Source organism: Parastagonospora nodorum (assembly GCF_000146915.1).
Source record: "Parastagonospora nodorum SN15 chromosome Unknown scaffold_3, whole genome shotgun sequence".
NCBI lineage: Eukaryota > Fungi > Ascomycota > Dothideomycetes > Pleosporales > Phaeosphaeriaceae > Parastagonospora > Parastagonospora nodorum.
In genome coordinates, this window is record NW_001884551.1 from 866,513 (window position 1) to 892,148 (window position 25,636).

At 51.6% G+C, this 25,636-nt stretch overlaps 12 protein-coding genes across 12 annotated transcripts; 4 read left to right on the forward strand and 8 right to left on the reverse strand.

Moving 5' to 3' along the window:
* Positions 1-386: 386 nt before the first annotated feature.
* Positions 387-3,092, forward strand: SNOG_02232 (hypothetical protein; the record flags this gene model as incomplete). The annotated part of the gene is made up of 5 exons (XM_001792796.1): positions 387-543; positions 600-1,004; positions 1,136-2,303; positions 2,352-2,809; positions 3,025-3,092. 5 exons carry the CDS (start codon positions 387-389, stop codon positions 3,090-3,092), a joined length of 2,256 nt encoding a protein of 751 aa, XP_001792848.1.
* Positions 3,093-3,848: 756 nt separating this feature from the next.
* SNOG_02234 (hypothetical protein) lies at positions 3,849-5,185 on the reverse strand (the record flags this gene model as incomplete). Its single annotated transcript, XM_001792797.1, has 5 exons — positions 3,849-4,044; positions 4,121-4,328; positions 4,621-4,650; positions 4,728-5,024; positions 5,058-5,185. The coding sequence occupies 5 exons, from the start codon at positions 5,183-5,185 to the stop codon at positions 3,976-3,978; spliced, it is 732 nt and encodes a 243-aa protein (XP_001792849.1). The 3' UTR covers positions 3,849-3,975.
* Positions 5,186-6,736: 1,551 nt separating this feature from the next.
* Positions 6,737-9,114, reverse strand: SNOG_02235 (hypothetical protein; the record flags this gene model as incomplete). The annotated part of the gene is made up of 5 exons (XM_001792798.1): positions 6,737-7,287; positions 7,363-7,839; positions 7,934-7,954; positions 8,088-8,465; positions 8,724-9,114. 5 exons carry the CDS (start codon positions 9,112-9,114, stop codon positions 6,737-6,739), a joined length of 1,818 nt encoding a protein of 605 aa, XP_001792850.1.
* Positions 9,115-9,479: 365 nt separating this feature from the next.
* SNOG_02236 (hypothetical protein) lies at positions 9,480-10,529 on the reverse strand (the record flags this gene model as incomplete). Its single annotated transcript, XM_001792799.1, has 4 exons — positions 9,480-9,515; positions 9,567-10,237; positions 10,303-10,413; positions 10,475-10,529. The coding sequence occupies 4 exons, from the start codon at positions 10,527-10,529 to the stop codon at positions 9,480-9,482; spliced, it is 873 nt and encodes a 290-aa protein (XP_001792851.1).
* A 407-nt stretch (positions 10,530-10,936) lies between these two features.
* SNOG_02237 (hypothetical protein) lies at positions 10,937-11,818 on the reverse strand (the record flags this gene model as incomplete). Its single annotated transcript, XM_001792800.1, has 2 exons — positions 10,937-11,496; positions 11,647-11,818. 2 exons carry the CDS (start codon positions 11,816-11,818, stop codon positions 10,937-10,939), a joined length of 732 nt encoding a protein of 243 aa, XP_001792852.1.
* A 1,092-nt stretch (positions 11,819-12,910) lies between these two features.
* On the reverse strand, positions 12,911-13,382 carry SNOG_02238 (hypothetical protein; the record flags this gene model as incomplete). The annotated part of the gene is made up of 2 exons (XM_001792801.1): positions 12,911-13,084; positions 13,140-13,382. The coding sequence occupies 2 exons, from the start codon at positions 13,380-13,382 to the stop codon at positions 12,911-12,913; spliced, it is 417 nt and encodes a 138-aa protein (XP_001792853.1).
* A 363-nt stretch (positions 13,383-13,745) lies between these two features.
* Positions 13,746-14,740, reverse strand: SNOG_02239 (hypothetical protein; the record flags this gene model as incomplete). Its single annotated transcript, XM_001792802.1, has 3 exons — positions 13,746-13,982; positions 14,030-14,490; positions 14,542-14,740. The coding sequence occupies 3 exons, from the start codon at positions 14,738-14,740 to the stop codon at positions 13,746-13,748; spliced, it is 897 nt and encodes a 298-aa protein (XP_001792854.1).
* Positions 14,741-15,469: 729 nt separating this feature from the next.
* SNOG_02240 (hypothetical protein) lies at positions 15,470-19,903 on the forward strand (the record flags this gene model as incomplete). The annotated part of the gene is made up of 10 exons (XM_001792803.1): positions 15,470-16,393; positions 16,752-17,434; positions 17,498-17,800; positions 18,006-18,068; positions 18,304-18,437; positions 18,547-18,707; positions 18,754-18,933; positions 18,984-19,095; positions 19,149-19,624; positions 19,682-19,903. 10 exons carry the CDS (start codon positions 15,470-15,472, stop codon positions 19,901-19,903), a joined length of 3,258 nt encoding a protein of 1,085 aa, XP_001792855.1.
* A 191-nt stretch (positions 19,904-20,094) lies between these two features.
* SNOG_02241 (hypothetical protein) lies at positions 20,095-21,082 on the reverse strand (the record flags this gene model as incomplete). Its single annotated transcript, XM_001792804.1, has 4 exons — positions 20,095-20,561; positions 20,599-20,784; positions 20,835-20,894; positions 20,947-21,082. The coding sequence occupies 4 exons, from the start codon at positions 21,080-21,082 to the stop codon at positions 20,095-20,097; spliced, it is 849 nt and encodes a 282-aa protein (XP_001792856.1).
* A 1,103-nt stretch (positions 21,083-22,185) lies between these two features.
* SNOG_02242 (hypothetical protein) lies at positions 22,186-22,673 on the forward strand (the record flags this gene model as incomplete). Its single annotated transcript, XM_001792805.1, has 2 exons — positions 22,186-22,281; positions 22,455-22,673. 2 exons carry the CDS (start codon positions 22,186-22,188, stop codon positions 22,671-22,673), a joined length of 315 nt encoding a protein of 104 aa, XP_001792857.1.
* Positions 22,674-23,450: 777 nt separating this feature from the next.
* On the forward strand, positions 23,451-24,407 carry SNOG_02243 (hypothetical protein; the record flags this gene model as incomplete). Its single annotated transcript, XM_001792806.1, has 2 exons — positions 23,451-23,803; positions 23,859-24,407. 2 exons carry the CDS (start codon positions 23,451-23,453, stop codon positions 24,145-24,147), a joined length of 642 nt encoding a protein of 213 aa, XP_001792858.1. The 3' UTR covers positions 24,148-24,407.
* Positions 24,353-25,078, reverse strand: SNOG_02244 (hypothetical protein). The gene is made up of 2 exons (XM_001792807.1): positions 24,589-25,078; positions 24,353-24,525 (listed from the first exon to the last, which is right to left on the reverse strand). The coding sequence occupies exons 1-2, from the start codon at positions 25,027-25,029 to the stop codon at positions 24,487-24,489; spliced, it is 480 nt and encodes a 159-aa protein (XP_001792859.1). The 5' UTR covers positions 25,030-25,078; the 3' UTR covers positions 24,353-24,486.
* Positions 25,079-25,636: the final 558 nt, after the last annotated feature.

The window sequence follows — 25,636 nt, forward strand, 5'->3', positions numbered from 1 at the left end:
TGTGTTGGTGTGTCTGTCTGGCGTGGTGAAGCTTGAAAAAGTCGCGGGAGCCCATGATGCGTCGGCACGCCGGGCATGACTCGCGTCCAGGCTCCGCAGCGTCAAGCAATCAGATGCAAGAAGCGCCGATTGCAGCTGTCACCGGCTGCTTCCTTCCAGGCTGACTCTGTTCCCGAACATGTCGCTGGACCTTCTCCACATGTCCCTTCCCGCTGCTCTGGTTCTTCCCCACACTCGCGTCTGGCCCTCAGGATTGACGTGAAGCTCGCCGCCTACCCATCCTACCCCGCTTGCGCCTGCACTTCCCCTGCACCCGCTCCCGCTCGATCGAGGCGTTCCATGTGGGCGTCCTTCTCTTGCGCGTCCTGTCCATCCGAGCCCTTTTCATGAATCAACCTGCGCCCACGGCCTCCGCGAATGCTGCTGCTGCTCCTCAGCCCAAGCCCATTCGCTTTGTCAACAACCATGACGGGCCCTACGCGAAACGCCGCCGCATTAACAGCGCATGCTTGACGTGCAGGCGCAAGAAGACGCGCTGTTCGGGTGAGTTGGCCGCGTGCCTGCCCGAGACGTCCCAAATGTTGGCTGACACAGTCCAGGCGAACGGCCCGTGTGCTCGACATGTGTGAACAACAAGCACGAATGCGCCGGCTATGGCGAAGACAGCAACGCCGCCAACGATGCAAAAGAGAAAGAAAGCAAAAAGGCCGCGCGGAGGGAGAGCAATGCATCACCGCGCAAAGTTGAACAGCCAATTGACCCGCAGCTCACGCGCCCACCACTGCAGCAAGCCATGTCCACCGTCTCACAACGCTCCGACTCGACGAGCAGCCAAATACTGAAGCGCGAGGACGATGGCACCAACGGCGCCCTCAGCCTCAGCACGCGGAACAGGATGCCGTACTTCCGCTACTTTGGGCCGACCGCTATCATGCCTGGCTTCAAGCAGATGGTAGTCAAAGTCCGCGGGAAGCAGCATGGCAGCGGCCAGACAGCTTCAGATCGTGAGTCCACCAACCTTCAAAGCTGGAGCAACCCACTAACGGGACAGAACACGCCGTTGCGTCTTCACCAGCACAACAACCTCTAGAGTCTCCACCGCTGCCGGAACCGCGTACGCCCCTCGAGATACCAGTATACGATGCCTCGTCCATGTCTCCAAGCCCTCTTATCACCCATCTCTGCAAGCTCTTTTTCGTCCATCTTGGCTGCTCTTTTCCCTTCCTCCAGCGCGAGCGCTTCATGCGCGACCTGGAAGAGAAGCAGGTCGATGCGATTCTAGTAGACGCAGTTTGCGCACTTGCAGCTCGTTTCTCTACACACCCAATGTTGACAGGCAATGGAGAAAATCAGAAACCCATCGATATTGAAAATTCCCGAATACAGCCTCCTGAATATGGCCAAGCATTTGCCCAACGTGCGAAGTCGGCCATTCCAGATGCCTTCCCATGTCCAAGCGTTGCCGTTGTCCAAGCCGCGTTGCTTCTAGCGTACGACGAGTTTGGTGCCAGTCGAGACAGTGGCTTGTGGATGTACTTGGGTATCGCAATACGCATGGCCCAAGATCTAGGCATGCAAACTCTGCAAGGCTTAAAGTATGAAGGCTTAAACGGACCCAATCCGAAATCTGTCAAACCGGATGCCGAAAAGCAGAAGGCACCTCCGTCTCGCGGCTCTTCTTCACGGCGTGAGCAGGGTAGTGATACCGAGGAGCAGGAGCAGAGAGCTGCAGAACGCGAACGACTGGACACGTTCTGGTCCGTCTTTTTCCTTGATCGAGTCATCTCATCTGGCACTGGACGGCCTGTCACCCTGCGCGATCGAGACATCGAGATATCTTTCCCGTCTATGGACGAGCTCGATCCCGCATCGGGATGGCCATTACCGTTCCCTGCCTTGATTCGTATTATTCACTTGTACGGCCGGGTGACGGATCTCATCAACAGGATTCGAGATGCCACTGATATTTCTGATGATCTGCAAACACAGCTCGCATCGCTGGAAGATCGCCTCACACTGATCTATCAAAATCTCTCACCAAGGCTCCACTTCAATGCCGTCAACTTCCAGCAATACGTCAAGTACAACCAGGGGACCAATTTCCTCCTCTTGCATTGCTGGTTCCATGTGCTCATCGTTTTGCTGCATCAGCCAACACTCCTGAAGTCGTTTGAGGGCTCACCGCAGTCTCTCTCGACGAACAGTAGGGAACTTTCCATGTCATCAGCCAAAACAATTGCCGATATTCTTGCATTTACAGAGCTCATCGATGCCAAGACGGGTATGGGCAACCCATTCACCAGGTATGTGTACGTCAAACCAAGCTGCAAAACTTAGCCAACACGATATAGTCAACCAATATACATTGCGGCGTGCGCTTTTCTAAACGAGACGGCCATCCATTCGGCTTCATCGCAACCACATTCGCGGCCATCAACCCCGGGCTCGAAAGGAGACGAAGCAAAGGAGCCTGCGAACGGCCGTGCTATGGACCGCGAGCAGAAGCAGGCTGCCAAGCATACGCTGCTCGCATCAGCCGCAAATCAGAACTACCAACGTTGCTACCGCGCATTGAAAGCACTCGAGACGTACTGGGCAGGTGTGAAGTACATAATGACTGTGTTGGACCAAAAGGCTAAGGGCGTGACGGACCCAATCTTGTACACACGAGAGGAGATGGAAAGCGCCTTGGAAGCGCCTCGGCCGGAGCCTTCATTCACGAGCCCTGGCTGGCGGAGAAAGCTTAGCTGGGGAACATATCTGACAGCTCAAAGTCCCAACGATGACGTGGCCAAGATCTTCAGAAAAGGTGCAAGAACGCCGACGATACCGGGGTCTCCAATGGTGCATCCCAGTCAAGGTAAAATTTCATTATTGCCAGACTCTCCACCACGAAGCTAACATTGCACAGCAATAGGATGGTCTCTGACAGGCACGATGAACTCACCCTCGACCAACGTCGCTGTTATGTACAGCTCCGAAAATAACAACGTTCGCGATGGCAAACCTGCATCTACGAAACAGCCGCCGCCCCCAGCAAGCTCACAGCCATCAATTGCTTCGCTCATTTCGGAACCCCCGACCAAGTTTGAACCTGCACAACAGCCTCTCCAGTCGCCCTCCATGGCGCAATTCAACCACTCTTCCATGCCACCACCACCTGCGTTTACCAACACAATTCCCCACTCCCGACCCTGTCCTCGTCTCCGATGCCGATCTCTTGTTGAAGCCTTCACTCTCCATTCTCAACTGGCATCACCCGCGCACATCGGCGGGTCCAGAGTCAAACTTCGTTCGCACGTGCGTCTTCGCAACAATCGCAGCCAAATCAGACAGACTTCTCGCCAACATTTGGCACGTACCCCACGCCGTCGGACAATACGTTTGGTGACATGGTCATCGACACTCAGGATGTAGACATGTCCTTGCTTGGCGCAGACATGATGCCCTGGGATCTGGAGTATCTGCCACACGATATGCTGTACTTTGGCGAGAATAATTACGGGAACACGGGCATGGGAGAAGATGGGCAGGAATAAAAGTAGTTGGATGGATTTCAAAAAGTGGTAATTAATGGTTAAAAGGGATAAGGAATGGTTATGGTCAACAAAATCGGAGCTGCTGGGGTGTATGTTTGATACTGTTCATGATACCACAATGATTAGTCGTCTTCCGAGTCCGTCTTTAGTATGTACATGTACGTTGGGTATCGTGAACGACTTTATTTCTGTGTTAAAGAGGTCAAGTCCCATGGTGGTCATAAAGCCACAGCACATCATCAGCCGATAACAAACATCACAAGAACAAGTGCCAGCAGCATCACAGCGCACACATGTAACGCATCCAAGTAAAAGACAGACACTTGATAGTCATTACTGGGGTATCTCTTCATCTCCACTCTCCTCGTCCAGGCGCAGCATTAGTCTCCATCAGTCGAGCCTGCGCACACCGCCACAACGCCCGTGCGCGGGCGCGCTAGTTGGAGATCTTCGAGTTGACCTTCTTGCCCGTGATCTTCTCGTACACCTTGCGCATGCCATCGGTCTAGATAATCCACAGTCAGCAAATCGTCTCCCTTACACGTAGATGGGAGAAAGAGAGAGGGGCGGGAGAAACGCACAATCTTCTCGCTCGTAGCCCGATTTCCCGCAATCTTCTGGCCCTGCGCGCCGCCGAATTTCTTCGCGCCCGCGGCAAACGCCTTGTCGAGCGGGTCTTGCTTCTGGTTGGGGTCGTTGTTCATGGTTGCGTTTTGGAGTTTGGTTTCGCGTAGAGTGTGAGGGTATAGGTGTAGGTGTAGGTGAAAGAAGAGGCGCGGAACAGGCTCTCTTTATATAGGTCGGTGAGCAGAGTTTCGCGGGCTTTTCGCGGTGATAGGTTGCGCCGCAAATGCGCTAGTCTGTTTGCAGCACACGTACGCATCTTATCGCCCCGATCGACCAGGGCCGGGTAATAAACTTGGCTTTGAGCTTTTTTCGGCGCGAAGGATTAGTTCCCGATGAGTGGGGCTTGTGCTGGCGACGCGAGGATTGGAGTGGGGTGGTTCATGTCTTCATACATGTTGCATCGCATTTATTGATTGTGTTGTGATCTTGCTGTGAAACCTTGGTTTGAACGTACATTTTCCACTTGTCGTCGGATAGCATGAAGCTGCACAGCCACACTGGGCGTCGGGTGCGGCGGAAGACCGTAAGCCCTCTTCTGACATATCCACGCGTCGCCCTCACCATTGAAAAGTGTGCGTCCTCACTACATTCGAACTGCTCTGCTCAGTCATCTCCACAGTATGACTATCATGACGCATTTCCTTCGCGAACCCACCCTCCTGATCTGGCGGAGGTTCCGGCGCATCGACGACATGGAAGACCAAGCTGGCGTCTACAAAGTCGATATCCGCATCGCTTTCGGGCCGCACCACCGTGATCTTGGCCACCGTCTTATGGCCGATATCTGCCTTGTGTTGGAGCAAGAAGTAGGCAAACACCGCGCCGTTTGGCGATCCCCTGGTGTTGACTGTTAGCTTGCTGCATATTCCGCGAGAAGGTGATTTCACTAACAATAGGGCATGTCCCTCCTCGGTGGATGTGTCGAAGCTCGCTCCCGGCCACTCCTTCAGCTCTTTCTTCGCCCGCTTGAGACATGAGGCGATGATTTGGTTCGTTTGATCATTGGAAATGCCCAACATGAAAAAGTATCGGATGTTCTTCACATCTGGGTTATCTCGGACCCAGTATCCCCACAAGATATCGGATAGAAGCTTGAGATGTGGTAATTGATCTTGAGGAGGCTCCTTTTTGTTGCCATACCACTCTCTACTAGCGGAGGCTCTTGGTCCTTCAAGATAGAGCCCGTAGATGGCTGCATGGCGGTCAGTAGTGTCTTACTCTTTTGTTCTCTTCGCTCATAGCATACCTCCGCCTTTGTTGTTTATGATGAACTCGTAGTGTGCTTTCGTAGCCTACACCATGGTTAGTATCTGGGTCTGAGCAATTCGTTAAGGAGCGTTTACGTGGTAATCCTTGCCATCGACTTTATACCACTGATTGACAGCCGGCACCTGTTTTCCACCTTCCTCCTTATCCGCATCCCAATGCTCGACCCGTGAGCATTCATTATCTCCGCCATCCGACTTAGGCTGTCCATTCAGCTCCAATGCCGCCAACATCACCGGAAACTCCCAGTACGCGTGGAGCTGGCATCCTTTGGACGAAGGGCTCATCTCCCGCCAATACCACGTGTCCAGCTCCTGTCTGAGATCCCCGGTCCACACACTCGCTGCTGATGGCGGGTTGCGCGTGTCTCTGATCTGCCCGCCGGCGGTGCGATCGGTGCCTACGAGACCGCGCATGAGTGTGCCGCCCTTGAGTGTGTACTTTTCCCAGTCAGCGTCGCTGGCCAGATCATCATCCCATAAGGCGGTCACCGGGAGGGGCGTGGTGGCGCTATGGGACGCACGAGTTCCATCCTTTCGGCGCACAAGGGCTGGGGAGACTCTTTTGGCGCCAGCATCGGATGAAATGGCTACGGTGTCGGCTGCGACGAAGTTAAGGATCGCGAAAGTCCAGGCTGCTGCGAAGAGGCGCATAGTGAGCTTGGGTTGCACTTGCACAACCCGTAGCTCTGGCGGCGGCGATGAAGAAGTGGCGGTAGAGAGGTTCTAGAATGGGAAAAGGCATCATCGCGTGGAGAAAGTCACCCGTTACAGTTTCAATCTTGGGTTGGCTGGTGAAGGCTTCTCTGATGAAGGTGAACGCGGTCAGACACCGCATAAATGTATGGCCACTCAACAACTTGCCAGATATGTTTTGCAGACAACCAATTGTGAAAGTTTCCAGTGGCGTTCGTCACACAGGATGATCGAAATGGGTATGTCTAGTGGACTTTCCTATGCAATTGAACTAGAGTGTGTAACATCACCGTTTTGCCTTGAATCGTAATTGCAAAGACGATGAACCTTGAGGCATAGACGGATTATTCGCTGTCTAGGATAATATGCCTGCATAAAGTATACCTATGTAGTTCCACAAACGGTATTTCTAGTAAAATCCGACATTCACCTTAGTTAAGGGTTGGGCAGATATCTTTAAGTATGAATCTGAATGCCGTGGCCTGTTTTGCGATATCCATATCGCAGTCTCTATCTAGCAAGGCCGGGAACGAGAGTCCCATGTCTTCGTTCTGAATTCCGCAGCTGGTTGGAACCTCTCCTCAGACAAAGAGCATGCGATACAAAGCATCAACTCTCGACAATTGGTGTCCAAATGTGCCAAGCAGCATTCTCCGGCTGTGGCAAAACGTCGCCCATAACATCGTCGGGTAATATATTTGACTGCCCGGACTGATTTGACCCGGGCATATTGTTGAGACGAACATCGCTTTTGAGCTCCCACTTCCATTCAAGGTGTGTACCCATCGTGGTTTCCGCGGGATTGGACAGTGTTGACTGAACTGTGATGTTTTCCAGGCCACTGAATGGGCGGTGTATAAGCTTCAGCAATTTCCTGGCGGAGTCTTGGATTGCAGTTGAGCCGGGTCCGAAGTCGAAGAGAAAGTCTTCTAGCGCTGCTTCATCGCTTGCGGTGTCCTGAGGCGAGAGGCTACTCGAAAAAATCACCTCTTGAAGTTCGTCCAGATGGCTGGTGAGAAGATTGCAGAAACGGCCTGCCAACGCATCCTTGAGTGAACAATAAGACAGCACCTTGATACACATGTTGAGGAGCTCCACGTCATGAGCTATCGGGTAACCATGAATTGCCTTCTGCACAGCTGCGTAAGCAATCATGACGCCTGCAGTATATGAGGTGAAGCTACAAGTAGATGTGATCTTTTTGCGATCATAAAATGATGAGAAAACCTACATGCATAGCCAGCACACTTGTACGATTTTTCCCTCGAACAACATGGACTCCATGAGAACGGCATTGTTTCGAGCTGCCAGAAGCCCATCTCGGATCGCTTTATGCACCTCTACAGGAAGTAAAACTTTGCTGGTGGCGTCGAGTGGGATATAGGCGATTGCCAAGCGACGAGACAGTAGCATTCTAGCTGAGTGATAGAAAAGATGAACATAGAAAATGACTGGTCGAAATTGCAACGTGTGTTCCCTTTGCTCATTGGAGATCAATTGTAGAAGGCCCATCCAGTCCGGTAATTGCTCGACAAACGTCCGGAACCTTTGCTGGAAGTTTGCAACAACGTTTCCGGGTACGGGCGCAGTTTCTGGAACCTGATGCAACATCTCAGCTTTGATGATGGTTACCTTTACGCATTCGCGTCGTATCATATCTTCGGGGGCAACACCAGTATCCTCTTTCACCTCTAGAGCAGCAGGGCCGAGAGCTATCGGGACGCTGTCCAGTGAGGCGCTAAGCCAACTAGGTCGGAGGTAATTAGGAGCATATCTTATATTTCTGTACTATACACATCAACTTACCATTGCAGGTGGACCAGGGTCCTGTAAGTGCGCCACATGTCATCGTAGTCAACAGGTGACAAAGTTGGATTCTGTTCGGAAGCATCGATACCAAATCTACGGGAAAGACTGATACCAAGATCTGCGTCTCTGTTAGCGGAAGCACAAAACGCACCTTGATACATACCAAGATAAGCCAGCGCGACACTAGCGTGTACAATGATATTATACATAGCGACGAGGGCGCAGATCTTCACAGCTCGTAGCGGGTTGTACTCGATAGCTACATCTAGTCCGAGCTTAGCCACTGCGTAGAAGTAGTCTGCCAGTTCGGCTGGCCGAGCAGCATCAGGTTCGGCAAGTCGGGAATGAACAACGCCAACTGCGGCCATTCCAGCGAGCTCTGCTGCCGTGGTCGTGGTTCTTGCGTCCACATTCATGGTGACCAAGTCACCCAGTGGCATGTGGAAATCTTTGATGCTCTCGATGCTTCTTTGTGCCACGTCCTTGTCCATGATATAGAACAGGGCTCCAACGCAATTGAAGAACCAGTCTATTGGCTCATTTAGATCTAGTACAGTTGCATAACTTGTCCGCGTAGATAGTGATGCCACAGTCTCTGGCTGGACTAGTATGCGGTCATCAAATACTCGAGCCAGGTCGAGGGGTTCCGTGTTGTAAGACGCTGATGGCGTGGAAATACTCCGAGACGAATTTGCTTCTGATTCTGATACGACATTCATATCGGATAGTCCTTGCCGATATTCGGTAAAGTGCTGTAAGGTGGCTCCCACATCATCACCAGGATTACACCTTAAATATTCCAGAAGAGCAGTAGCTTGCTCAGGATTTTTCGTCTGCAAGTACCAAAGGATCTCGTATAGCGCGCTCTTGTCACTCTCGAGCTTTTCAATCTTCACCTTCTGCTGTTCGGCAAGATGGTTGGTTGGTGTGGCATACACGCAGTCGGTAGCCTGCGTGCGGCATGATCGGCATTTGGGCTTCACGCCATCACACTTCACTACGTTAGCTGCTGCTAGCCGATAATGAACATGCACAACGGCAACAACACGGACCTTGACGCGCCTCGAGCGGCAGCTCTCGCACGCGATTGAAACTTTGGCCCTGCGAGAAGAACTCGCTGAGGCGTATGGATGGACAGCGCCGGGCGGACGCGGGGCAAGCTTGCGAGCGTCTGCCATGTCAGTGATGCAGCGCACGCTGACTTCGAACGGTGGGCTTTGCTAATCGGCCCGATATATAGGAGAGGAGCGGTGATTGGCGGATCGCAAAATCTGTCTAATTCGCAAACTTCTAATGTTAATGGCGTGATGAAAAGAAGAAGTTGAGCCGAGGAATATATTAATGCTCCAGGCCTGCTGTGTCCAGTGTACAAGGCTTCTAGGCAACATGGAATCGTGGAATCGTCGATGTAAGCCTATTCGGGGTTAGTCTACAAACGAGCCTCCGCGGGTATAACAGCCTTCCCCTGTCAATTCTGAGCATACAAACATCGGTAACCGATGATGAAGATCTCTCGAGGGATAGTTGGAAGGACTGTCCATGTCTACCATGCACAATGGCCACCATCTATAAGAAGATCCTGCAGAAGATAGTCAGTGACTCTATTTGGCAGATCTTATGCTGGACTTACCGCTCCCGTCATGTAACTGCTTCCCTCGCCCAAGAGGAAAAGTACTGGCGCCCTGTACTCTTCAGGCTGACTGATTCTCCCCAGCATGTTTTGATCTGCCCACGCATCTGTCAACCCTCTCAATCTCGCCGCCTCACTGAGTGGAGTATCGATGTGGCCTGGGCTGAGGGTGTTCACTCTAATGGGTGGGAAGATTGGTCGAGGTGCTGTTGATGGGGTTGGATTCGTAATTGTCGCCGTGCTTCCAGGAAAAGTGTTTTGTGGATGGCCCCATTCTGCAGCAAGAGATCGCGCAAGCTGATGAACAGCAGATTTGGAAGCATTGTATGCAGCTGTATTGATCCCTCTGTTGCTGACATGGCCACTCATACTAGCGATCATTACAATGCTTCCTGAGACTCCAGCGCGGTGCATTTCATTTGCCACAATACGGGCCGTCAGAAATGTACCAGTAATGTTGATGTCAAGTATCTGACGGAATACGTCTGCAGAGTAATCGCAGGCATCGCTTTCTCCTGATATTGCTGCGCAACACACGAGACCTCGAATTGGGAACCGAAGCTGGGCAGCAAGCTTGGTGATAGCGTCTATAATGCTCTCCTCCTCCTGGATGTTGGCTTGCACATAACTTGGTCTTGTTCCGTGTGATTCACCTGTATTCACGAGAGACTCTGGGAATTGTAGAGAATTGTAAGTAACTGGAAGAGTAGGAGAATTTGGGGGTGGGAAAGCTGACCCCACGCGCTCACTTCTGGAGCTGGGAGAATGTCAAGGACGGCAATATCCCCTCCGCTCTCCAGAATAGCTCGACCTACACACATCCCAACCGCACCGGCTCCCCCAGAGACTAGGACGTGTCAGTCAGCTTCAACGAATCAAGCGATGTGCCGCACTTATTATGGTGCGACCGTCGAGCCTGAAGAGGTCCTTGGTCGCTAGATTGGTAGGCGCAGGTAATGCCATGATGGATATGTGCAAGTGAGAATAGAATTTCTTCCCTCCGTAACAAAGATTCTTTCAAGACTAGGGATGAGTAAATCAGGCGTTGTTTGTCTCAGTCTCCGTGACGAAACATTTCAAGCCTTGCAAAAATGACGACCAAATGACGTAGTCGCCTGAGTCTACTAAACGGTCCGGGAATCGATGATCGTAAGTCTCACTCTCCCCATTGTCCTAAGTTAGTTTCATGTAAGCCATATTATTAATCGCTATACACATTTTGAGAGAAATGAAAACATCAATTCGTGGTATGAGATACCATATCTACATGAAGATGGTCTATGAATCTGGAACAAACACCACCCCAACGGTAGGTATCGAGTTAACTCCCTAACTCCTCGCTGTGAACTCAATTCGCATTCTACCCCACCCTACTCGTTGATGCGGTGCTGCCAAACCCCCTGCTCTGCACGCGCAGAGTACGTGCTCGCACCGAGGATAGCCTGCATCTGCTCGACGCTCGTGTATAGCGCCTGCCTCGCCACGAACCAGCGAATCCCCTCCGTGCACGGCGGGCTGGTCAAGCTTCCCTGGTAGGTCCAGAACTCATTGAAAAACTGCACGCTCTGGAGCGCGCTGGTCAGGTCTAGACTAACCGCCTCGGTCTCGTCGCCGCTGTTGACCCCAATCATCTCGGGCAACTGGCCGATGAACTGGTTGTCGGAGTTTCCGGGGTCGATGCGGATGGCCATGACGGCGGCTTCGTGGCCAGAGGCGTCGACGTGCACGAGATGCAGCTCGGCCTTGCTGCGGGCGCCGTTGACGCTGTGATCAGCTGGCGCATGGATGTGCCAGCCCTTGAGGTAGACGGTCTTATTGTCGTAGGTGACGCTTGGGTGCTTCGTGTAGTCGCCGTCATGGGCGACAGTGAAGGCGGGTCCGAAACCCCAGTTGTAAAAGTTTCCGGCAGTCGACCCATTGTAGTTGAATTCTGGAGCATGATTGAGTGACAATCCATTACCCATGGACAAAGCGATAGGTGACTGCTGAGTTCCAGTTTGGCCTGGTTTATATCAGTTCAATTCTAGGTGCCCTTGGAAAAAGCATGATTGCGTACAAAGTTTGTAAGCAGGGTTTACACGACCCCAATTGAACGATGCCTCATAGGCCCAGTCATTCTTCGTGCTGTTCGTGCCATCGGTGGGATCCGCCTGGCGACCCTGGAGTGTCGATCGGCGAAAGTTGTTGTGTCCAGGGCAGCTGAAAACGGAGGGCACGAAGGCAGCAGCGAGGAAGAGAGATTGGAAAAGCATGGTGAAGGATTGGGCTCCTCTGGTGTTGCTAAAGGAGCGTGTTGATGTATATATCTTACGAAAAGAGTGTGTTACTATGTTGTGAAAGAGTGTGTTGCTATACTGTGAAAGAGCGTGTTGATATGCCGATACTGCACTGCTCGGAGAAGCAGCCAACATCTTATACTGTAATCGTACTGCGGCCTAATTTCCACTGCGAAGAAGACTAGGGCTATGATGATGCCAACGACCATGCACAAGACCAGTGCCAAGTCGACGATGTAGTCTCGCCTTCTACGTTGCAATCCGCCAAGTCCAGCATGTCTCTTGTACATATCAACCTTGGAAGTAACCAACCCAGGTGCGTCTGGGAAGCAGCCGTTTGCGCTCTCGCAAACGCCACGCGGTCCCAATACGGTAATGAGACGGCTGTAGTGGGCTGTGCAGAACCATGCCAGGCGCATGAAAGTGCGGAATAGCGACTGACGCGATCGAATGCCCCTCGAAGCGATGACCTTGTCAGGGAACAACTACTATGGTCTATGATTCTTGGCATGGAGGCCTTGGACTGGCGCCGCTTCCCAAATTTCAATCAAAGCTGTTTACACAACCTAGGGAAATCGTAGCTGTAGATGTCATTGATAGATTACACGTCGGCCCGTTGAAAAGTCGATGATGATGTTTCCCGTTTCCTTGAAACGGCAGACTAGCTTGTTCGTCTCAAGTTGGGCGTTGCATGTTGATGTAGCGCAATGGCTACCGGTTTTGGTAAAAGTGTTCGCAACAGTGAAATGAATCCTTGTCAGTACGGCATCCAACGTGACTCCTCGCAGTGTCAAGCAGTTGCGTTGTAAGTGATTTCTCTCGTACTGTAGATACACACATAACGCGGGTATAGCGAGAAGTTCTGTTTCACTATTTTAGGTCGGTCAGCTGAACGGCAGTGCGTGGTATTTGCAATGTCGGGGACGTGCAATGCTGGTCGCAATCATGCGCACGTCAGAATAAGATTGATGCGCGTATTCCGAGCTCGTGGCAGCCAGGATGATCGATGTTTCGACTGCCGTCGAAACCAAGAGTGGCCGTGGTCTTGTTTTACACCAGCCCCAGGGTCTAGGCAACGCCTTCGCGACACAGTAGCATGATGGCCAAGAAACAATCCTTGGGAGGCAGGACTGATATCACTGAGATTTGCAAGGCAGGTTTCTGGGCAGCAAGAGTGATAACACTGACATTGATTGCCGGAACACGAGATACGGAGCTGCCGATGCCAGTCGTTCCTCCCACCTATCAGACAACGTGCAGATCCGACGCTGCCATCCACGACATCACCAAACCATACCATAGCCAGTGACTTAAATATCTTGTTGTTCACAAAGTCCCAGATTTGGGCATTCACATTCAATCCTCGCCTGGCGACGTGTGGCGATCTCGCGTACTGCACCGCGCCAGGCCTTGCACTTGCGTATGCGTGTACTCTCGGCATCTTCTTCAGTTGGCTGGTCGAATGCACGAAGGCTACGTCCCACATCGTTGCGACGTATACTGTCATGATGAGAGGAATGGACAGAATCCCGGCGGTCATCGTGGTCTTTTCGGTCTTTCATGGAGGCCTTATTGCGTGCAGGGGCGGATCCAGTTGTTGACAAGCGTGACGACCCGTACGGAGCGGGGCAGCTCAAGAAGTCTTACCCATTGTGAAGCTGGAAATGTGCAAAAGAGTGTTTGGGAAGGAAATGTAGATGTTGTTATACGTAAGACTATAATGGGTAGAACGAGAGTGGTATGGGACGTGGTGAGGAGAGCGAGAGGCCGAGCAAACAGAAACGTCAATAGGTACATCCGGCGGAGAAGGGAGGGCCGTTCAGTGGTTTATCAAGGTAGTCACGGCTGCACGATCAGAAGTCGCAAGTCACGGTTAAGCAGCGTCAATGCATTGTCGTATGCTTTATTGCTCGAAAGCGCCATTGCATAGCTCGCGTTCATAGTCAAGATCGGGCTGGAACTCGCAGTACAAGCTCTCGGCGTCGGCGCCCATTTTGAAAGTGTATGCGGCTGCTTCGTCGTTGACATAGACCTTGGGGATACCGTTGGCGGCGGCGGCCTCGACCATGAGCTGGATCTCGCAAGAGCGCTCCATGAGGGTGTACAAGTAGGCAGCCTCGTCGACAGTGGCTCCAACAGTCTGCGCAAGTCAGCCGCATGTGCAAAGGGGGCTTGAAGAAGGCTCACCAGCAAGCCATGGTTTCGCAAGATCAGGCCCTTTCCCTTGGGGCCCAGAGAGGCAGCCAGGCGCTTGCCCTCTTCTTCGCTAAAGACAATGCCACCGAACTCAGGGTAGACGGCCTGCGCATCGCCATAAAAGTACGTCACATCCTGATTGATCATCTCCAGCGGTCGCGCAAACGTACTCCAGGCTTTGCCTGCGGTGCCGTGGCAATGACAAGCGGCAGTCACGTCGGGCCTTGCTTTGTGGACGGCCGAGTGTATGAGGAAGCCTGCTGCATTTGCAGGTCGGCTGGTATTTCCGCCCACGATGTTGCCGTCATAGTCGACCAAGACCATGTCGGATGCCTTCAAGGTCGCGAAGTGCTTGCCGAGCGGATTCGTCCAGAAGGTATGCGGATGCTCCGGGTCTCGGACGCTTATGTGTCCGGACATGCCCTCGGTGAAGCCTTTCCTCGCAAAGACGCCTGGATACCTCGATCAGTAACAAGCATTGCCGAGCGCTGGCGGTACCCTACGGAAAGCGCCTGCCATGTGCGACAGCATCCATGCCCGGTGCTTGTCGTAGTCGGAGAAGAGCGGGATGCCGGGCAGACAAACGCCCTGGGAGATGGCCTGCAGCGCCGTCTTCTCCTGCGTCTGGTCTTCGGTGCGCGGGGCCACTTGCTTTGCCTGTGGGGCAGGGAGCGCGTCGACGGCGACGGCAGAAGGTGCCATTGTGATGAACGGGATAATGTGTGTCTAGCTGTGGTGAATGTGGATGGGGGGTAGCAGTAGTAGATCCACGGCCGGCTTCTACGCTCTTTTTGCCATGTCGGCGGTTCTTATAGCAACACACGGCGTCGTGCGGATAACATGCGGGGTGTTTGACGCGCCGTAGACGCGCTGGAGACGCGCCAATGTAACCCACAGGGCGCGCAAAAACCTATCTCCGCCAGCCGTCCATCGCATCTCACTTGCGCTGCGCCAAGACATCTGGCTGTACTTCGCATGCCATCTTCGTCCTGATGAGCACAAAGGTGGAAGGCAGGCCAGCCTCAGTGCTCTGGGCGTCTTCAATCACCTGCGCATGACGTCACACCTGCACTTGGACAGCCTTGGTACTTCTGCAGAGTAGCTCACACGTGTATCGCAGACAAGAAGGAATCAATCGATAGAGCGTCTCGCAGTCTCAGCCTTCGTACATCGATTCGCAGGGTTGCGCCTCCAGCGCGCCTTCTCCGATGCATGCATCTGAACTAGACTCTTGCAGGCCGAAGCCTAGACCGTGCCAAAAGGCTAGTGTTATGGGTGCCACTCCCCCTCGCCACAGCATTGGTGACCTCGAGTCGCATGGCCAAAACTCCCCAGAGAGCCGCATAACATTGCCATCCGCCATGTCGCCTCTTCCCATGTCCACACCATAAGGCAAAGCATGGTTCCGTCCCACCTCAAGCGCTCACAGCCATGAACATACCGGTGCTTGGTGGCCCCACCAAAAACTCTGCTCCGGGCAAGGATCTGCAACATGTTGCTATGCTGGAACTGCTCCAACACGATCCTCGACCGACCTTCGTTCTGGACGCCACAGTCAGCCCAACAGCTTCCAGTGCCTCCATTGCGCCCGTCTACCACAACAAGGCGCTGGCTGCCGTAGACCGTGGCCAAGTTTTGACTCTGTTACAGGAGAAAAGGCCCACCATTTCAACACTAGAACAACGACATGCATCTTCGGGGTTTTCAAATTGGATTCGTTCACAGGATGTACGCACTCATTGGATTTATGCAGGTCATTCCTGGTTCAAGATGTCCCTTGCGAGCGGATATGTTGTCGTATGCGGAGCGCAGAGTGACGGGTCGACGCTTGCTCCACCAGGTCAAAATGATGGAGCAATGCTTTCAAAACAGATTTCGCGATCCAAGATGCCAACCTTCGACTGGACCGATGAGCTACCGCCGCTGAAGATGACGCCGCACGTTGCATGGGCGCGCAGCATCGATTGGTCGCAGACTCCGCTGGGTCCTATGTGCACGTGGTCATCACAACTGCGCAGTGTTGCGAACCTGGTTATGCAAGACTCCAGACCGGCTGTCGTATTCTACGGACCGGATCTGATCATGATCTACAACGAGGCAGAAATTGAACTGCTCGGTGGATTTCATCCGTGCATGGGTCAGAGTGCCCGTGTCGCCCTTGCTTCTGTCTGGCCAGAATACTTCGAGCCCATCATCACCCGTAATCTTGCCGGAGAGACTGTGGAGAAGACCGACTCACCGATTCATATGGTGCGCAATGGTTTCATGGAGGAAACGTACTTTTCTCTCAAGTTTATACCCATCTTTGGCTCCGATGGCACCACAGTCGGCCATTATGAACCTCTCATCGAGACTGTAAGTTTCCATTCACCCGCTCTTTCCAACTCCGCGGCTATATTCTCGACAACTGTACATATCATGTGTATTGTGACCAGTTCATCCAGCCAGTACACTTGTACAAGACTTGTCAACCACCCGCCCCTGCTCTTGCTCCAGTCAAGGGAACTTGCTATGCTTCAACTTGTGCTTTCTCCTTTGAACATTGGGATTTTGACAGTTTCGTAGACTAGAGAAGTAATTGCAAGGAGGCAGTCGCGTACGCTTCTTGCACTGAGTGAGGAGATCCCACGGGCAAGGAATACAAGCTCATACTGGGTAAGGACATCCTCAACGCCTCGCCTCGACAACACTGCTAATATTCTTCACAATATAGGACCTTGCAACCAAAGTTCTATCTCGTAACGACAAGGATATTCCCTTTGCTCTGCTATACTCTTCCGAGGATGATTCAAGTGACACAGCCTCAAGCACAACACGTTTTTCTGGAAATGACCAACGGTGCACGCTTCGTGGATCGTTCGGTGTACCCAAAGACTCGCCCGCTGGACCTGCTCAAATCGACTTTAGCCAAGACCATGGATTTACGCCTTACTTTCGTCAAGCTGTGGCGGCTCGGAAACCAATTGTAGTCTCTTTTGATGAGGGCTCTGTAGCCGCTGATTTGGTACGCGGCATCGATTGGCAAGGCTTTGGTGATCCATGCAGAGCTGCCGTAATCTGCCCATTGAATCCGACATCGTCAAAAGACAACATTCTTGGCTTCATGGTCATCGGCCTCAACCCTCGCAGACCCTACGACAAGGATTACCACCACTTCGTCTTGGTGGCGAGCCGGCTGCTCTCCACATGTTTGACATCGATCTTGCTCCATGAAGAAGATATTAACCGCAGGGAGAGAACAATCGCTAATGCGGAGGCTATGAGGCTCGAGCTCAGACAACAACTTTCAGAGACGCAGAAGGAGGTCGAAAGAAGCGTGCTTAAATTCCAACGCTTTGCAGAGCGCGCGGACATCGGCATCTTCATCCTAGATATGGATGGGGTATATTCGTACAGGTGCGTTTAACGTCCCTCGGATGGTGTGTACATCGAACTTAACGTCGTATCGCTTGTGCACAGAAACCAAGCTTGGTTTGACATATTGGCTCCGAAAACCCGGGACATTGAGCTCAACGACGCTTGGGATGCACTAATTGATGAGCAGCATGTACCCTTGGGGCAGGCCAAATTCGAAGCCCTTATGGAAACGAAACAGCACCAATCACTCGAACTACGCTTGAAGCGTACATTCGACGTCTCGAAGCCTAATTCGAACGATCTCAATCCCCCGAAAGAGCCCATGTGGGTGTTACTGTCTATCTTCCCTGAATTGACCGAAGACGGTGAAGTCGTCGAGATCATTGGCTGTTTTACGGATATCAGGTATGTGCTACATGGCCCTACACTGACCTCATCATTTCACGAAAATGAACCATCACCGCAACATTGAGCTGCAGCTTCGGTAGTCCCAACCAGGCTCCACGCTATCCAACATGTCATGTTGAAGCAGGGGATGCAAATTCAATTATCTCATTCCCAGCTTGAACGCCAAATAGCCCTACTACCACGTTACTGACGAACAATACAGCCAACAAAAGTGGGGCGAAAAGCTGCAAGCCACTCAAGCCTCGAACGCTCAAGAATCTAAGCGGTATGTTCTCATAAATAGCTGACTATTACGTTTGGGACAACTGACATCTTCATAGACAATTGGAAAACTTCATTGATACCACATCGTATGTGCCACCTTACAGATGCATTTTGTTCTCATCTAAACCCTGGACAGGCATGAAATGCGCAATCCATTATCAGCGATCGTACAATGCGCCGATGTGAGCAAGCATCCTTTTTTGTCAACGAAGCATCTCGTCACTAACTTAACAGAGCATTATCTCTACCCACAAGGAGTTTGGTAATTCGACCGACTACCAAGAAATGTATCGAAAGATTCTAGATACCACAATCGACGCCGCTGAGACCATTGTACAGTGTTCAAAGCACATGAAGACAATCGTAGATGGTAAGTACGCATGACAACGTAATCGATATACTCGTTGGTTATTGACATGTGGTAGATGTGCTTACAATGTCTAAACTCGATTCTGGGTTGTTCGTCATGACTCCAGTAGACGTGCAGCTGGAATCCATTGCAAGAGATGCTGTCAGGATGTTTGAAGGCGAGGCCAAGTCAGCTGGCATCAAATTGGAGTTTTGTGTTGAGCCATCTTGCAAACAACTCAATGTCGCAAATGTGTCACTAGACCCCACGCGCGTCCTGCAAATACTAATTGTAAGCCTCTCACACCATCCTACAGTCTTATAAACTAACACAGCAGAACCTCGTTACCAACGCGATCAAGTTCACGCGTCTTGAGCACATACGCCATATCACAGTCAGTCTCGGTATATCCGACAAGCGACCTTCACACTACGCTGAAGGGCGCTTGACCTTCCTCCGTGCATCCGAGACATCGGCTGCAAAGACACTGAAAGTGGATTGGGACAAAGGCCAGATAGTAAGGTGTCTCGAGCTTAACACAAGATGCAGCCTAATAATTCTCGCCAGATCTATATTATCTTCGCAGTCAAGGATACGGGTCGTGGTCTAAGCGATTCTGAGCGTGATCTCTTGTTCGCCCGCTTTTCACAGGCGTCTCCGCGTACACACATTGATTATGGTAAGGTCTTTAAGCTATTCCATAATTTACACATGTTGATGATTTTTCTGCAGGTGGCTCAGGATTAGGTCTTTTCATATCGAGACGGCTCACGGAGATGCACGGCGGCGCTATAGGCTTCGCATCGACAGCTGGCGTCGGGAGCACTTTCGCTTTCTATGTCAAGTGCCGCAGAAGCCAAGAAGTTATCACTCACAAACAGAGCGAAACCAACAACAACGCTGTCGGGATCAGCATGCGAGCCCAAGCATCCGCGCTGTCTAACAGAACGCGCGATGAAAAGGACCTACCACCCACCCCACCCGCCAGAGGAGAGATACAGCTGACAGATCTTGACGTCCTGATCGTGGAGGACAATCTGGTGAACCAGAGAGTTCTGGCCAAACAGCTTCGCAATATTGGCATGAAGGTGAGCGTGGCGAACCACGGCGGTGAAGCACTGGACCATCTGCAGACAACGACATTTTGTGCTGCAGACCGCACAACCGCCAAACCACTTTCGCTGATACTGATGGACTGGGAGATGCCCGTAAGTTAGAACTAAGCGATGCCCCAGTCGACGCTTTGCTAACCGTGGGATGCACAGGTGATGGATGGTCTGACTTGCGTGCGACGCATCCGCGAGCTCCAGAAACAGGGACTTGTGCGTGGACATGTACCCGTTATCGCTGTCACGGCAAACGTTAGATCGGAACAGGTAGAGGTCGCCTTGAGAGCGGGTATGGATGACGTTATCTCAAAGCCGTTCAGAATACCCGAGTTGTGCGCTTGCGTAACCAAGACACTCAATAGACTAGGATCCGTATAGACTGATGCATATTATATTTCTACAAGAAAAGTTTGTGCATATAGATTTATACCAGGCTGATGTAAACTAGTCAATAGCGAGTAATTTAAACCTTCCGATACGCCGTATCTGGGACTCTAATCACTTGTCGATAGTCCTTCGCTTGCTGCGCGGCCCCGAATTTTGCATCCTTTGGAGGCGGAGGCGGAGGCCTATCGAATAACTCGCACTTCCTCATGTTCCACTTGGGTATTTGAGGGATGCAGGCTGATCATAAGATCCTTGCCTGTCTTCAAGATAGTCGGCTTGCCAGCGTCCTCCCAGTCGCTCTCTTCGTATTTCCTATCAGAGCACTTATACGACAATTGCTCACTGTAGTGTCTCTGGGCGCGGGATAGGAGCGGCTTGAGCGAGGGTATGGAGGCGCAGACTATGCCGATGTTGACTTCGACCATGGACCATGTGTTGATTGGTAGGGAGTCGTAGAATGGGTCGTTGGACAATGTGAATATGCGGAGAGATTGCAGACGGACGATTGAAGCGATTGTGCTTATGACGCCGAGGCCGAAGATGATGAAAAGTGCGATTTTTTCGCGTGGCGGACGGGGTATGCGGATGATGAGTTTGAGGGGAAGGACAAGGATCCAAATGTCCATGAGAATGTGAAAAGCCGAAGTGACTGAGAAGAGTGAGTTTGGCATGTGATTTTTGCACACGATTGTAGCACTGACCATGATAAAATGCGTTTGCGTTTATGCAATGGCCCTCTACGGTGCCAGTGAAGTCCCAGAGCTTTTCGAGCGGTGTACACTGCGCAGGGACGACGATTACAACGACGATTTGCCATGCCACCAGGAGACACATGGTAAGCTTGCAGAGCCGCTCGAACGTCCTGCTCACGCCTGTCATTTGTCAGACTGTATTCAAATGCGTCGTCGACGACCGTGCTTACCGATCTTCAAGTAGATCATCAGGATAGAGAGCTTGATCAGTGTTACAGTCATCTTGTAGACTACGACGAGAGCAAGAATTAACTAATCATTGTCAATATGTAGTATCCAGACCCCTTTGCTTCACAGAGCTCACCTTTATGTTGCTTGCCATCTGATCTGGGCTGAGGCGCAAGCCGCTGAATCCGAGCTTGAATTCTATCGCACCGGCGACTATTTGCAGCAACAGTACAATCGTAAGAGTCTTCATTACATCAGTGATGCATTAATGTGAAGAGAAGCGCATGACATACAGCTGCAGTGACCATGATCCAGTCTTCAGCACCCATTTTGCCGACAATGTGGCTACGCGTGTAGACTCGAAGCCCAACACAGCTCACTTCACACATCAGCCTTCGATCATTGATCAGAATTTATGAGGCAACTGACCACCGATGAACGTCATGACCGTAGAAACGCCGACCATGACATCCTGTCTGGCTTGCTCTGCGCCAGGCGCATATTTGAGGTCGAGAGGATCAGGTCCAGATGTCATCTCGCATACCTGGCACTCGAAAAAGCCAGCAGGTAGATATGCGTGAAGACGCAGGAAAGAAGGAGTACGTATCGACCTCGAAAGAAGAGAGTGACTCTGAACTCCTGTCAGGTTCGAGCTTGCAGCAATAGTTGCGCGATGCCCAAGCTTCTCATATTGAAGTGCTGCTCTGGTATTATGGCTCTGATTGAAAGGACGATTCGTGTGTGAAACCAGTTGCACAGGGTATAATCGGATTCACAAACGCTACGACCATCAGCGCTGCAAGTGACGAGCTCCTGTAAACCGGGTTATCGGGTACTCGGCCTTGGTGTTGTTACGCATGTGTACATATATAGTAGGTTTAACGGTATGCTTGGCAATGTCAAGAGTCAACTCGACGCATGCGCCGGGTGTTCGCTGTTGGATGCTATGATTTTTAAAACGTCGAATTCGCTCTGGCGTTAAGCATTGAGGCTGGTTGCGATTCAACCTTTTGCGCAATCACAATTACCAACTCCTGTTCGTACTTGTTGATCTCTGCACTGGAGGCAATGCTGAATCATTAGCTGCTCATTTTGATTTAAGAGAACGAAGCCATTTTGCACTGCCCGCAGCGCGATTCCGCTGTCAAGTATGTCCGTGTTTCGCAGAGACGGGACTAATACGTAGTTGGTGCGCTGAGACAGACGTCGACTTGCGCATGAGAATTGCAGTGTGGGGAGCAGGTTTCATCTGCCGCACCACGTTTTCAAGACCCACAGGCCGTTGTACCGTAGACGCAGGCAAGAAGATATAGAAATTTGACGACACAGCGGAAACACAGCCGGAATTCAAGGATGGCTGTGGGCGCACGGCTCGGCTTCACCATCGCGATGATGAAGGAAATGGCGCGTGCTGAAGCCGCTGGCGCTTTCGTCATCGATAAGCGAAAGGTCGGGTGTGCTCTTGCGTCTTCGCGTTCCCCAGACTCTAATACCTATCGTTTTCTTCTGCTATCCCAAATCTCAGCGACACGTCCCCGCCTTCGCTTAGCAGAACAAACGCCTCCCGCAGTGGAAGGCTGCGCATTTCGAAAGGAAGAGAACGTCCACGATGATAAACGCAGCAAATTCACGTCTTCGAGGCCTCCACGAATCCGCAACGCGTCTCTCTGCCTAAGCAAGTGTACACGGACGCGCCCGGTGCATTTACGGGGATTCCTTTTTCGAAGGAGAAACCCATTGCCATTCTCGTTTTCGCAATGAGCATGTACGAGGATGAGGAGCTACCTTCACGACGTGCGCTGTTGTCCACTGGCAATGCTGACATTTCCGGAACGCGCTGATCACCTTGAGCGCGAATCCACTGCAAGGCTCACTCGACTCCTGAAAACTAAATCCTTCAAGCTTGAGCCAGATAATCACTACGGACCCGAGTATGGCACGCATTGATGCTGCAGTGTGGCGCCCAGAATGCGCCGTCCGATTGGAAGATGCACCGCTCATGGTTTCACTGTGTTCAACACCTCTGGCCCCGAGTCGAAACGTCGTCATGACTACCATCGTAGCCTGAATCCGCATTTCGGTGCATCTACCGCCTTTCTGTGCGGACGGTCGACCTGCCTTCTGCTGAGTCGAAGTATTTGGCAATGCACAACCGTAAAGGTAAGCTGTACATCGTCGCTTCATATGTACGATTCTGGGACTGTTGTGCAACATGTCTTGGTGCGATGAAGACGGGTAGTATGCCTCGCTGGGCGCCTTGCAGGGCTGTGTACCCCATGGCGATTCTTAATTATAGCGCGATGCGAATTCGACACTGCCACCTTACACGGACCTTTCATTGGCCGAACGTGTTGTTGTTGTCTAGCTTGTTACAGAGACAGTTGGCGTTTTGTGTCGAGAACACGTCGAGTTGCAGGGACTGTTGGCTTAGATCTTCTCGAGGCGTCCCGTAAGCATACGCGGCTTGTGCTTCACTGTTGCCTGAGAGATGTCCAAACCCTCCAGCCGCTTATACATAGTCGTCCTGTGTGGACTCTAAGGTGCCAGTCAATCCACCACTCTCCTTCTCCTCTACCTCCATCACTCGTCGCCCCGAAACAATAAGTTACATCGTCATCATGTCCCACGACCGCACTCTTCGTGTTCTCACCTTGCTCACAACCGCTCTCGCCACGCCATTACTCATTGGTGCCACGGTTTTATCTCTGCAACCGGAGTCATGGTACCGTCGTCGGGTATCAGCTTTTTGCTTCGGCTACATTCCTCTCGCTCTGACGGCTGCTGCATCAGTCATTGGCATTGCCAGACACGGCAAAACACCTAAAATCAGTATCGCTCTGCTCGATCTTGTCGCAGCAGTAACATATGTTGCATTGCTGATACCTATCTGGTCTATTGAAGTCCCACGCTTGAACCAGGGAGGAGTTGGCCTCTTGATTGGCTACACTACCGCACCTATGATCGTCAACATGTAGGTTCATAAAACAGACTTCACTTCCGTTGTGAGTCTGAGCTGATAGTTGCAGGTTCTTTCACATCTACGCCTTCCTCCGGAACGTCAAGTTTGTCTGCAGCGCGCTTTTAGACAAGACTGAACATGAATGCCCGAATTGCCGCAGCAGATTTGTTGCAGGAGCGCCAGAAGTTCAGGAGACTAGCAAGGGTGGCGAGCGCTATAGTCTGTTGCGCGGAGAGGAATATCTCGATGAGGATGCCGTGGCATACGTCGATGCAAGAGTGTCGGAGGAACAAGTCGGTGCTAAAGGCGCAGCGGATATTGAGGAAGACAAGGGTAAAGGGGCTATCAAGCTGTAAGGGCCGTGAATGGCAAGTGCGTGTGCTAGCCACGCACCAAAGAGTGTCATGGCCGCGTATGTTCTTGAGTGCAGCCTCTTGATGGCCTTAGTCACGCGCTTCTGCCCCTAGGGATGATGTGGATTTCAGCTGCTTATGAGTATTGTTACGGAACCAGGCGCTTCTTGACCTTCCATTAACATGAGGGTAGGCTTTGCGGGCAAATCGTTTTACATGGAGTTCATGAATCGCTTATCAGTATGAAAGCTACATAACGAAGATTTTTTCTAAGATTCCTGAATCGATGTGTCTTCCGCTACTCATTCCAAGGTCCCTTTACCATCCCACACATGACGATTTTCACGCCTTGGTCGTTGGATACTTCTCACCCTGATCCCACTACAACACCATCAGCAGCCGTTATATCACCGATGAAGCTCATGGAAAATTATCAAAACTTACATGTTCAACAATACACCCTCCCTCCCATCGAAATCTATCGACTACCTCACCAAAGGCAGCCGTGCGGTAGTTCAACCAGCTCTGTGGAGACTTGAATGTCGTCCTTAGCGGTGTGATGTTCTGCGATGCCCAGATCGGCGATAGAATGCCCCATGCGGAGTCGGATCCATTCTGAGCAGCGGGATTGTGGTTGATGTAGTCTTTCACAATGTACTTGAAAGCCTCGCTAATGTCCTTTTTGTATATGAAGGCTTGGGCAAACGCCTCGGACCGGGTCTTCGTTTCCGCTTCAGTTGTGGCCGGGCGGCGCACGCATGGTACTGGTTTGACAGGCTGGGCTTGTCGTTCGGCAATTGCGAGGTGCTCAGTACGGGACTCGACCGGGGCTGCGAAGACAGCGATGGGCGCGAGGAGCGCAGAAAGGACGATTGAGAAACGCATGATGTGTATCTTGATGTTGGAAGAAGCTGCAACGATGTGGGGCTTTGGCAAACCCACAAGTGGAGTATGGCAAACTTATACATGTTTTCTGGAAACTGTTGTCCGGACTTGAATCGAGGCAGTTGCTTGATGTTTCAATATACGGGCCAATCATGGCTGGACTTCGGAGGAAACTAATCTCTTAGATCCCTGCCAAAGCCGCGTGTGTATAGCCGGATGCTATAGTCCCACCGAGTATTATCCTTGCACGCTCATTAATTCGGCAGGTGTTTAATCCAAGCAACTATCTAATCGTGTTTTAGCAAGTCTTGTCCGTCCTGAGTATAGTTCGACCGTCGGCAGTTCAAGACATCAGTCGACTCTGAGGGAATTTTGGAAGCTTTTCGAAATTTCCGAAACTATCTACCATTGTGTTATGCGGGAAGTCATTCGTATCTGTTCGCCGGAGATTGCGACACTATCTTTGCATGAATGATGGTCGAGGTAGAGACGCCCTTTCATAAAGGATATTCCGATAACCGATTCAAACACACCTACAACGCGTACAAGCTATTATGTCAAGACAGGCTATTGTTGTAAATAATTCATTGTGGTGATGCATAATTCT